This window comes from Neltuma alba, unplaced genomic scaffold (genome assembly GCF_004799145.2).
Source record: "Neltuma alba isolate B1F8T4 unplaced genomic scaffold, ASM479914v2 tig00010875_pilon, whole genome shotgun sequence".
In the NCBI taxonomy this organism is placed as follows: domain Eukaryota; kingdom Viridiplantae; phylum Streptophyta; class Magnoliopsida; order Fabales; family Fabaceae; genus Neltuma; species Neltuma alba.
In genome coordinates, this window is record NW_021635666.1 from 807,970 (window position 1) to 821,504 (window position 13,535).

The 13,535-nt window shown below is 32.8% G+C and overlaps 1 protein-coding gene across 1 annotated transcript; it reads left to right on the forward strand.

Annotated features, from left to right (window-relative positions):
• Positions 1–331: 331 nt before the first annotated feature.
• Positions 332–8,179, forward strand: LOC114759656 (probable WRKY transcription factor 12). The gene is made up of 4 exons (XM_028948867.1): positions 332–810; positions 980–1,053; positions 1,849–2,010; positions 7,711–8,179. Exons 1-4 carry the CDS (start codon positions 508–510, stop codon positions 7,871–7,873), a joined length of 702 nt encoding a protein of 233 aa, XP_028804700.1. The 5' UTR covers positions 332–507; the 3' UTR covers positions 7,874–8,179.
• The last annotated feature ends 5,356 nt before the right edge of the window (positions 8,180–13,535 follow it).

Genomic DNA, 13,535 nt, shown 5'->3' on the forward strand with positions numbered 1-13,535 from the left:
CAAGTAGACCTCTATAAGTTATGATTAAATTTGTCCCATTAACACATGTAGCCCCTGGTTGTTCAAGTAGATTCCCGGGAAAACAGTGCAGGACAATGCACGTGTAGCCAAGAGAGAGAAAGAGAATGAGAATGAGAGGGACTGTTCAAGTGTTGAATTAGGGAACTTCTATCCCTTTTACTCTTCAGATGACGGAAAGAACGTACATAATTTTCCCGAGAAAACAAACATTCTTCCCTTCTTAAGCGTTTTAATCTCACAGAAAATATATTTATCCAAGTTGACCAAACTATATACCCTCCTCCTAATTCTCTTTCTCCAACCCAAACCCTCCTTCCTCAATCAATCACTTTATCCTTCTCCCTGTTCTTTTCAACTGTTTCTCTCTCTTTCTCTCTCTATCGCAATTTTCTCAAATTAAGCTAAAAGGAGAAGAAGAAGCAGACCAATTATTTCCTTAGAATTCATATATTTTGAATCACCCAAAGCTTAAAAGTATCAGATATCATGGAAGGAGAGAGAGGCGTTCCGAATTATGAACTTCAGGTTTCGTTCACAAACCCTCATCCTCATCATCAAGCCATCCACGAAATGGGTTTCGTTCAATTCGAAGAGAATCAAGTCCTCAGCTTTTTGGCTCCTTCTGCTCAGTCTCAATCTTCTTCCTGTGGCGGCGGAGGCGGTAGCAACACGGCGGCCCCGTCCGCAGCACCGGCCACTAACGGAGCCGCCGGTACAGTAGCAAGTTCCGTTGGGTTTAGCCATAATGACCTTGTTACTACCAGAACTCCATGGAACAACAGCGACCAGGTTGTTTATTTCAGATCATTATTATCTGCAAATCCCACATCAGAGTTATGAGTTTCTTCCAGTTCTAATTACTTCAACACCGGATAACTATTCAATCCATGATTCTAGGGTAATTTTGTTTGTGAATTTTTCTTATGTATATATGTATTTGGCACTACAAACTTTTTAGGTGGGAACTCTGGATCCCAAGGCTGTCAATGATGAAAACTGCACTGGAAATGCTAGTGACGGCAACAATACATGGTATGATTATATATATATATATATATAGCCTCTATCGATTCTGCTTGGTTTCTTTGTTTCCTTTTTACTGAAATATCAATCCCTTTTCTGATTCTTTGGCTTATTATTATTCTATTTCACTTTCTGAGTGAAGAAGACATGCACGTAAATAGCTATTTAGGAACCCAAGAAGATATTCCTTTAGGCTTCTGCGAAGAATCTAAAGGTCTCATCGCCCTTCTCTATGGATTTATGGAAGCAGAGACCATAGAGTCTGCTTCTTTTGCTTTTTCGTACGCCAAGTTATCATTAACTCTCTCTCTACTCTCTCACTTAATTTCTGCCTTGGGGTTGTGAGAAGAACAAGAGGTTGGGACTTGAAAGTCTTGATCTTCATCGATTCTCGAATCCACTACCCTATCACTCTCCACCAACAATAATCTTCCTTCAGGGACTACTCCCGCATCTTCCAGTTAAATATATATATATATATATATCACTTTTCCATTTCCAGTTATGTAAATTCCATATCTTTCAAGTAAGATATTAACTTCACATTAGTGAATGAAAAAAATTATGTCTGGTAATCATAATTACAAGATAATTTAGGGTTTTCATCAATATATATAGATTTATGAACTGATGATGACAGTCTTGTTGAAGGATGGTGGTAGTTCTGGATATTATTGGTAGTCTTGGAAGGACTTAATCATATATATATATATATATATATTCTTGTGTGTGTGTGCGCGCGCGTGTGTGTTGAGAGATGATTTATATTTAATTACATATATATTTGTTGTGTGATAATGTTAGGTGGAGGAATACAGCATCAGAGAAAAACAAAGTGAAGGTGAGGAGGAAGCTGAGAGAGCCAAGGTTTTGTTTCCAAACAAGAAGTGATGTGGATGTGCTTGATGATGGCTACAAATGGAGGAAGTATGGCCAGAAAGTTGTCAAAAATAGCCTTCATCCAAGGTAATTACATTTTAATTTTTTTTTGTAAAATAGATTTTTAGTTCGCCCTCTTTTTGTTTACTTAATTTGTGCTGTTTCTCTAATATATCTATAAGGAAAATACTTAGATCAAGTTTATTATAATCTTTACATCAAGTTTCTTACAATCATTATGTTAAGTTTTTTAATCACACATAGTCACGTGCCCTATTTCTTTTCATATGGGTTTAGGGTTAAGCGATAATATAGAAAAAATAGACACATGGCAAAATACATAGGAGAACTGGACATAATTGTTATAAGAAACATGACCTAAGGTTGGTCCTATTTATAATAACCTTGTTGTGCTTTCGTTCCCAATTTATGGCATTCACAAAAGTGAGTGCATGCAGTATTATTTGGAGATTAGGACATAAGTATTGCATGAATGTAGAGAATCCAATTTTGTCTTCCTTGATTTAGAAAGATCAGTAGAGAAATGGTTTAATTAATCAATATATCCTTTTGTTAATTATGGATATATTGGAGTATTTTTGGTTCTTTATATTGTTTTAAAGCTTCGGTTTTCAGAAATTGCATTTTGTGCTACTTTGGTGGGGAGGTTTTTAACAATCATGTTACTGTCAAATATCCATAGAACTTTACCAATTAACCAGTACTTGAGCTAAGTAAACAGATTAAGCAAACCTTTAACTATATTAGTAAAAAGCATGGAAAATATAAATTAAGATCAGAAAATTCTGAAAAAGTCACTGTTTAATTAAGTAATTATCAGATAATTAATTTTTTTTGTTTTAATTTTTCTACTTCTGGCGTGTAATAGTGTCACCATCAAATTATTTTTAAAAGAACTATTGAGTGCAATAGCTACATCATAGGCAATATCACCGGGGAAACAAGGTAACATGTCTCTTTTGGAAATAACGTATGTGACGATAGTGAATAATTCTGCATTATTGCACAATATTTTCAGAAATAATTTTTCTTATATCTAGGCTTAATTTAAATTAAAAGATTAATATAAAATTTAACGACTCCCTTAAATGATGGGTTCTGCTCTCACAATCTTTATAAGTTTTAAAGCTTTATAATAAACTCCTTATTAGTTCTTTTTACTAATAAAATGTAATATTTTAGGGGACTTAATTAGTTTTATATGACTGAGATAAATGATAAAGACTTCAGAAAATTATTTGTGCAAATATAATAATTTGAGAATTTATTATCGAATTAGATAGTGAGGCCAGTGGTTTGCATCTATATATAATTGTACATAACAAGTTTTATTGTTGGGTAAAGGTACATCAAATAACTTATTTTCCAAATGCATTACCCTGATCTATTTGCTAGTGTATCTAATACCTGATATTATTTTTTTATGCATCTATGATTTTAATCTCATTTTTAGTGTATCCAATATCTTAAAAATTAGAGTTCTAGATGTAATTTTAAAAAATAATATTGGGGTGCTAAATGCCCTAGAAAAATAAGATCAGAATGATGGATATACTATATAAAAATAAGGATATTAGAAGTATTTAAAAAATAAGATAAGGTGCACATTCACCCTTATTATTATTCAATAGTTTTGAACGTTTAGCTTTCTGTAAAGTTAATAGAAAAATCAAAAACATTTTAAAAACAAAATTTTTTTTTACAAAATTTAAATATTTTTACGTAATGTAACTTAAAAATTAATAAAGGCGGAGACAGGGATAGAAAGAGAGAGAATCTCCAGCGTACAGAATGATACTGTTGAAGAGAAGGGTTGATGGAACAGAATGAGCTAGCATGAATTGGTTTTATTTATGATTAGTTTTCAGACGAATTATTGGTAGAGATAAAAAATATATATAAATGAAAAATAATATTTGGTGTATGAATATAATGATTATTATTTTGACAATAGGACACATTATAGGGTCCCCTAAGAGTCCTCAATTTCAATGACAAGTGAAGTCCTTCCACACATTTATACCCTTCACTGAAAAAAGCTGCGCCTTCCCATAAAGTTTTCTATGCAACTCAAGTGTATGTGTGTAGACATCTCTAGAAGTATTTCTATGAGGTGAAATTTAAATTTTCAAATATAAAATGTGTATCCAAAAATAAATCAGAAACAATAAATTTTTAAGGTTACTGGAGATTTTTACCTAGACTATCACATTTGGTCCTATTATTTTCAGGAAATGCACTGTCATGATGAGGTAATTAGTAAAATTCGATTTATTTTCTACATAAGCGCACTATAAATATATTAATTGTATGTTGAGCTAGGCTTTTTGTTATTTTTATAGTGCATATTGCATAATATATTTTGGCAAATAAATATTAGAAGCAAAGAGACAAACACTAAATATGTTCACATGAGGGCCAACAGATTTTTTTATAATATTTTTATGGTGCATAATGTATTTCGGTGAGATATTTTTACGAAATTTTCATTTAATCTGTACATCAATAAATCAAATAAAAAATTTTTCTCTGTAAAAGATTGTTGTTTGTGTGCTGCAAAGGAGCAAACTTCTTTTATATTTCATTTTAGAACAATTATTTTAAAAATTTTGGATTATTCCAAGGTACTTTTTCTTATATTTTAATTTCTACAAAATGAGATATCAAATAAGTTTTGAAAGAATAATTGTGCCATCATATTCAGATCATTTTCAAACGTACTCTATAAACATACTCAAATAAAAAAATGTTTCTTTGTATGACACTGGTTTTTGTCTCAGATTTATACGTATATATCATGAGATGCTTGTTATCTTTTGGCTTTCTAGTTATTTCTATTCTACACCGCCAGTATGTATGAGTTCAAATTTATTTGATGACTAATTTAGAAAATCTTGCATACGTGCTTAAGAAATATAATATAATAGGACTGAGATTGAAAGTCCACACTGAATTATGCATCAAACAATTCACCTAGGCCAGTGCAGGGGTCCTCTGCGCGCTCGCGCTCGCACACACCCACACATAAAGGAATTCTAATATTTGAGTATGTTTATAAAATACGTTTGAAAATGATCTGAATATGATGGTACAATTTTTATTCTTTCGAAAATTGTTTAATATCTCATTTTTGGTAGACATTAAAGTAAGAAAACGTACCTTGGAATAATCCAAAATTTTTAAATTGATTTTTATAAAATGAAATATAAAAGAAGTTTGCTCCTTTGAAGCAATAATATAGTGCCAGTGCAAATTCATGGATTTTGACTGGCAAAATTTAGTCTAAAGCTTTGGATTACATATATTATGTTTTTCAATTTTAATATTTTTCTTTGAACTTATGGACAATAAAAAAATCTTGTAATTGTGAAATTTAAAAATGACAATCACATTAAAATATGCTGTTGCATTGACAATAGCAGAGGATCTGCTTCCAAAATAATTGTACCAAAAGATTTTGCAGCTGTTTTCTTTCTTTTTGTTTTTGTTTTGGATGGAAAAGGAAATCTCTATCAATATCAAAACAAAGACATCAACATAAAAGTTTCAAGTAATTTTTGTAGCTGATTTCATTTGAAGAAGAAAAAGAAGACAAACAGGTTGGTTGTTTCACATACAACAAAGTATTCTACAAAGAAAAACTAAAGATTAATCAAATATATATAGAATGATGAAATCCTAAGTTACTTGCATCAAGTGAAACATAATAATTAACACATAGAAAAGGACAAAACATGCAAATTCTTTGGCCATATCTTCTTAATAAAACAACAACAGCATACACATTCATGCGTGCATGTAAAGGAAGGAAAAACCAATTAGGTTGAAGTGAGATATTAAATAGTATTAATGCATAAGAGACACTAATGTGAATATTGTCAAAGTGGCATATCATCAATTAAATCCTAAATGGGTTCAGATGTAAACCATCATTACAAGTTTGCACTTAAAGGTATGTACTTACTTAGATAAGCAGTGCAATTAGCTAGCTAGCTAACTAGGAAGATAGGGAAGTTATTGGATTAAATTAAATTAATTGCCTTTCAATGATGGGGTTCTTATTATATACAAGTTTCAGAAAATTATGACGGAATTTGAATGAGACCATAAAATGCACTTTTCATAACAACCGATTGTCATTATATGTGTGTGTGGGTACCAAACTGATATTGTTGATTCTATTAGTGAAAGTGAATTAACTTAGATTTTATGCTGAAGCTCTTATAAATTGTTTTTTCTTTATAAATTCTTAAAACATGAAAATAAATCATGTGACATTTGATAGTAACATTGGTCTTTTAATATAACAAAGGTTAATATCATTGTTGGTCGTGCGTATAGTTTTTTGAATTTGATTCCTATAGTTTCAAATCATGATTTTTGACCCCTATATATAGTTTGATTTCATAAGGTTCAAAACTGAACTGGTTAAAAGTAGATGGACCAAAAGCAGAACTCATATAGTCCTTATACTTTTAAAAGTTTTGGTTTTAGTCCCTATACTTTAATGGCATTTATTATAATAACCGACAATAATATTAATCAATGTAGTAACTACATTTATGATCTTTAAATATAGATATATAAGATACGAGTCTTAAGATACAAGTTGTGCGATGGATTTCATATCTGTATTTATTTACGTTTTTTGGATTATGAGAAGCCAATCGGCACAGGTTAAGAATTAGAAAATGTAGAAGGTGAAAATTCAATTCTTAATGCTTGTCGACATCTGATTTACTACACACACACACACACACACACAGAGTAGTTATGGTGAGCATCACTAATAATTAGAAAGAGTAACACCTAATGAAGACTTTAACAGTAGACATTTCTCCAAGAATGGCCATAAATAAATCTTTGCTTGAAAATTCTCATTTAAGTTTAATGTGTTTATTTAGACCAGTTTTGTTTTGATTGATGGATTGATGAAAATAACATTCATAAATTGGAGGAAATAATGAGTGCATGTACTTAATTTGATATATATATATATATATATATTATATTGTGCATTGCATACTTCCTGATCTGTACATAATATAAAGTTTTTTTAAAAAAAACTAATCTATTTATAGGTAAGATTTTGTGCAGAAGACCGACATCCAATTTAGTTACTTAAAACCTAACTCATTTCTTTACAGGTAAGCATATATATATATATATATATATATATATGGACACATACAAATAGAATGTTTAAGGCAGCATGCAAAATGAAACTTAAATACATAACCTTCTCTTTTTCTTTTCCCCTTTAATTTGTTCTACATGACAGAGATGCATCTAAATTGGGCCTATCTTTGTTGTCTTAAAATAACATTTACAATTGAAACACTAACTAGAAATCAATTATGAATATCAATAAAATACCCAATTTTTTTTTAAAGATGCCATAGTGTTTAGAAGCTATGGACATTATTTACAGCTCATTTGATATTCATGCAGATGCATATGGGGTCCTACTGAAGTTAAATGATCAAGTGTCTTTTGACTAAATTGAATTTCTAGACTGTACCCCAAAAAAATTGAATTTCTAGATTGTTTTTGTCATGATATAATTTTTGGGCATATTTTAATGTCATATAAATTTAATATGTGAGCATCTGAACAAATTCTTAACGTATATTATCTATTTTGTGCTGAAAAGGACCCATTTTTATGTCAGTGTTTTTTTATATAAATTTTAAATTAATTACTGGGATATATTACTTGTTATTAATTCTGACCCAAGAAAATCTTCATATTTTGGGGATATCACAGAAGCTACTACCGTTGCACCCATAGCAATTGCAGAGTGAAGAAGAGGGTTGAACGACTATCAGAGGATTGTCGTATGGTGATAACCACTTATGAAGGAAGGCACAACCACTCTCCTTGTGACGACTCAAATTCATCTGAACATGAATGCTTCACCTCTTTCTAATAGGTAATCCAATCAGAAAGCAACCAAGAAAAGGGTAAGAAAAGGAGAGGAAGAAGAAGAAGAAGAAAAACAAACGATTGTCGTTTTCATTGACATCAGCATGGTACATTAGTTTAATGGTGACAGTATCTTTTACTCATCATAGGCCATAGCAATCTATTTGAGGGATTTCCATGTACTTTATATTACTGATCGAGTGCATATCTTCTTTAAAGGTGTACTCTTATATATGTTATTTGTTAGAAAACGACTCTTTAATTTGCATGTGTATATGTGTTAATATATAACATGTTTTAGCTATATTAATTCTTGCCATAGTATTGTATATGCATCCAAATTTGGACGTTCTTTGATTTTATAAAGATATTTATGAGGTTCAAAAAAAAAAAATCAAAACGACATGGTGGTAGCTGAGTGCATGTCTATCTTTCTAACAATACACAAGAGATTATTGGTACTTGTGGAGCATCAAATATGAAGGAAATCTTCAGTCAACCTTCTTGGTTAGACTTCTGTGTGAAAATATGTAAATGACGAACTATATATTTGTTGATCTGAAATTTCTATCCATTATATTGCCTACGTCTATTTTTGGTTTTTTGTTTTTGTTTTGTTTTGATATGCCACAACATATTCACGTATATTTGATGCTTAAAATGTGATGGTTCAAGAGAAAATCATCAAATACGATGAGGTGAGATAGACCAAACCTATATTTTAAGGTTATTATATAAACCATCAATTATGTATCCAAAAATGAAAAAAAGAAGCCATCAATTATATTTAATAAATACTACTTCTGGTTCTTAATATCAGAGCTCATTTGACTTTTATTTTGGTCCTAATTATAAAATCACAATCCACTTTGTCTTTCATATTTATCCATATTTTTTGTCAAAATAGTCCTTGTAATAATTGTAGTTAGCAAGGATATTTTAGGAAAGACAACACCTATTTATTACAAGTAACTAACTTAACTAATTTTCTTAATCTACTCAAATTAGTCAACTAGCTCTTATATTAAGGACCGAGGTAGTACTTGACAGTTAATTGAAACAATTGTTAAATAGTGTTGTCATTTTTTTATTTTTAAGGGTTAAGGTATAAATTTACCCTAGATAAGTTTCACTTAAGAGCATTGGGCATCTTTGGTTTTAATATTGCCTCCAATCATTAAAAGTGTTAATGGTCAATGTGATAACCTCTTGAAATTCCCACTAATTCAACTTGTTTTAGCACTCTTTTATGGGTTTTGGAAGTTATTAGCACAGAATTTTCCTCTTAAAGTTAGAAAACATAATTTGTCAAAGTGAATTTTGATTTAGGCAAACCATTGGGAGATTTTTGGTGCAAGACTTCTATGGTCCTTTGTGTAGGAAGGTACAAGAGCTGAAAGAGGGTTACAAGGAGAAAGATTCAACTAAATCTCGGTGATCAGGGAAGGCCAAAGGCCCAGAGCAACCAAGGAAGAGAGACCAGAAGCAGAGAAGCTCAAAAAGGTACCAACCACCACAGCACATGGAGAAAACTGCTACGACGACTTTAACAGAGAAGAAGGATGCCATTTTGTGTGAGGTGCCGTGACGCCTAACCATATCCGCCATGGTGCCCAAGCTATCTCAAGAACTTGCTATTCAGTGTAATCCGCCGCGGCCTTTGCTCACATGCGTCGTGGTGCCAAGACCACTCCTTGGAAGCCCATTCTGGGTAACCCGCTGCGGCGTCTGGCCATATTCACTGCGGCGTCTGTCTCCTCGCAGCTGTGCATTTTGTGATGTAACTAAGAAATTAGGGCATATATGTGGGGAGACTCGTGGTTTTTGCATGTACTTCGACTTTGGGGCTCATTTGGAGGCTTGCTCTGCTAGGGTTTGGAGGTTTTGAAGCTTGGGAACATTGGGCTCAAAGTTACAAGAGATTGAAAGCTTCTTCCTTATTTTTTTTCTTGGTTTTCTTCTTCTCCTCTCCTTGTTTTTGTAATGGCTAGGAACTATTCTTATAGTTGTGGCTCTTTACTAAACATGTTAGCTAAAATAGTCATCCTAGGGTTATTTTGATCTATTGTATGGATTAAGACTTGGTTTAACTCTCTCTTTAGTGTTAATGATAATGTTTTGTTGTTTTTACCTTGAGCTTAATGCTTCCTTGTGACTGGCTATTATTTGGATTGATTAGTTGATTCGTTGAAACTTGACAAAGTTAAATTAATCTGTGAACTTTGGTAAAAATGTGCTAGTCTAAAAATTTATCTTATTAAATAGAAGGTTTATTGACAGAATAGAGATATATCAATTGACCTAGCAAAAAAAGGGGTTTTGGTTTTCAAAATGTAACCTTTCCAAACAAATGCAAGAGATTGGAATGTTTTATTGAGATTGCAAAAATTTGGTTTTTACTTGACAAAGCTTAATCAATTCTGTGAACCCTGGCTAACTAAACTTATTGTTACTACTACTTCAGAAGTGATTAATCAAGTTTTATGAAGTATTTTAGTGAGAAATAACCCTAGACCCTTATTTGTCTCAAAGTCAAGTTGAATTCACTTCGATTTACATCTTTGCTTTTCTAATCTCATTTCACAAACTCTTTTACAACCTTTGCTTCACTTAGCCTAATCAAGAACACAATTATGATTTTTAACTCATCTGGCCTTAGTCTCCAAGGGAACGATACTTTTTTTTTTTTATATTACTTGTGACCTGTCTACTTACAGTTAAGCTATTTGGTGGACAAGTTTTTGGCGCCGTTGTCGGGGACTAACAGCAAGATTGTTTGTGGTTGATTGTCCTTATTGTGTGATTGGTTACACTTAAGTTTTCTTTTAGCATTTGTAGTATTGTTGTAGGTAGAATAGTTGTATTTATTTTGTTCATTTCACTTGATAAGTTTGATACTCTTATTTTTTATTTGACTTCACAGGTACCTCCTGATGCATGAAAGGGAATTTGGAAGTTATTTTAGAAGAGGTTACTAAAGAAGGATCTAGTTTAGGAGAAACTAACAACACACCAGAGATTCAGCAACGACCTCGGCTACTTTTACCACCACCATTTGAACCAGAACCGCAAGATAACATGGCAGAATAGGATGACAATGATTTGTATACTCTGGATGACTATTTGGATAAGGAAGGGCAGACTTTCCATTCAAGTATTCTACTACCAGACATTCAAGCCAAAAACTTCAAAATCAAGCCAGTCACGATTCGATTACTGGGGATGATTAGTATTTTTGAAGGAAATTTCAATGATGATCCTAATAAGCACTTGACCAAGTTTGTAGAGGTATGTTAGAACTTCAAGCAAAATGGGGTTTTTAAAGATGCTTTGAGGTTGAGGTTGTTCCTTATGCCCCTATCTTACAAGGTAAAAGCATGGTTGAATACCTTACTGGAGCACTTGATTAAGACTTGAGATGAGCTTGTGGCAAAGTTCAAGGCCAGATTTACTCCAAGAGGTAAACGAGCTATACTAAAGGGTGAACTACTTTCCTTTGAATAGCATTTGGATGAGTTATTCTATGAGGCTTGGGAGAGATTCAAGGATATACGGAGAAATTGTCCGAATCACGAGTAGAAAAAATATTTCTAATGAGAGCTTTTTGGAATAGGTTGAATGATCAAACAGTGACTATGCTCAATATTGCTTCAAATGGTAGAATTGGAAAGATGAAAGTTAACAAGCTATATCAATTGTATGAAGAGATGGCGTCTAGGACTATGCAACAACATAATAAGAGCAGGCAAAGTTCTGAGAGATGTAAAGAGCCTAGTTCTTTATCATATAGAGATATTGCATCACAACTTAAAGCAATCTCCAAGAGGTTTGACAATTTGGAATTGCAAATCAAGAAGGGCAATACTATAGGAGTTCATGTACTTCAGGCTCCAAGGTATACTTGTGACCATTGTAATGAGGAACATCCTTCTGATCAGTGCCCTTACACTTTAGAGATAGTCAATTATATGAATAATATGCGGTGAAGGCCACGAGGAAGTCTTTATTCTCAAACCTACAATCCAAACTTGAGAAATCACCCAAATTTCTCATGGCGGAATGGACCGAGTTTGAATTCACCACAAATATTATCATTCGGCGCTAAACAAATAGGGCCTCTTGGTTTTTATGGCCAATCACAACACCAACCATAATAGCAGCTACTATAGAAGGAAGAATCCAAAATTGAGAAAATGTTTGCTCAGTTGTTGGCAAACCAAGAATCAGCAAAGGCTGAGAATAAAGCAACCTTCACACTCCATGAAACTGCCATCAAGAATCTTAAGTTTAGATGGGTCAACTGGGTTCACAAATGAATGCACTCACAAGAAATAGCCTTCCAAGTGACACTATTCCCAATCCAAAAAGGGATGGTAATGAAGAATGTAAAGTTGTTACTCTGAGAAGTGGAAAGCAACTACTCGATAGTCTGAAGTCTAGTAGAACCAACAAAGATATCACTAACAGTGTGGTGATTGACCTTGATAAAAATGAGCTTTTAGAAGGTGTTATACCAGAAGAGGAAGAGAGCAAGAAAAGGAAACAAACAGAAGAAAATATCAATGATGTGGTTAGAGGGAAGAATGTAGAGGGTGAAATGATTGATGATAAAAAAAGAAAGACAACTCTTCTTTCTTTCACACAAATACTGCCATTTCCCTTTCCTCAAAGGTTTAAGAAGAAGGATGAAGATGTCCAGTTTAAAAAATTTATGAACATGTTCAAGTAGTTGCACATTAACATCCTATTTGTTGAAGTATTAGAGCAGATGCCAAGTATGCTAAGTTTCTTAAGGATGTCTTGTCCAAGAAGAAGAGATTTGGTGAATTTGAAATAGTAGCCCTTATAGAAGATTGTAGTGCCATCCTTTAGAGAAAACTTCCACCCAAATTGAGAGTTCCAGGCAGTTTCTATATCCTATACAACATAGGCAAACATTTCAATGGAAAGGCTTTATGCGATTTGGGAGCAAGTGTCAATTTGATGCCTTTTGCTGTTTTCAATCAATTAAACTTGGGTGAAGCAAGGACAACTACTGTTATATTGCTATTTGCTAATAGAAGTATCTCACACCCTAAAGGGGTTATAGAAGATGTCTTGGTAAAGGTAGACAAATTCATATTTCCAGTTGACTTCATTATGTTGGAATGTGAGGTAGATTGGAACATTCCTATTATCTTAGGAAGATCATTCTTAGCTACTGTAAGAACTCTCATTGATGTGAAAAAAAGGTGAAATCACCATACGAGTAAATGATGAGAAGGTGATATTCAACATGAATAAGGCCTTGAAATTTCCAGATGATTCTCTTTAATGTAATTATGTTGATGTGATTAAATATGCAATACAAGAGGAATTGATTAACTCTCTGACCAAAGATCCCTTGGAAGTATTGTTGGTTGGAGAAACAAGTAGTATTGATGGCAAGGTTGAAGAATATGCAGAAATGATGAGTATTGAAGCATTTCCTTATCAAAGGGCTAAGACTTTTAAGCCTCTTGATATGACTAGTGCTTTAAGCTCTCCATTAAAGCCTTCCGTTGATGAACCTCCAGTGTTGGAGTTGAAGACTTTACCTCCTCATCTCAAGTATGTCTACTTGGGTAGTTCTGCTACATTACCCATGATTGTCTCTTCTTAGTTGTCTATGTTGTAAGGGGAGAAGT

Bases quoted from the DNA above. Each gene is read 5' to 3' on its own strand.
- LOC114759656 (XM_028948867.1), top strand. From the start codon at position 508: ATGGAAGGAGAGAGAGGCGTTCCGAATTATGAACTTCAGGTTTCGTTC. The intron at 1,054-1,848 runs GTATGATTATAT...TGATAATGTTAG, and splicing joins AGTGACGGCAACAATACATG to GTGGAGGAATACAGCATCAG. The intron at 2,011-7,710 runs GTAATTACATTT...GGGATATCACAG, and splicing joins AAAAATAGCCTTCATCCAAG to AAGCTACTACCGTTGCACCC.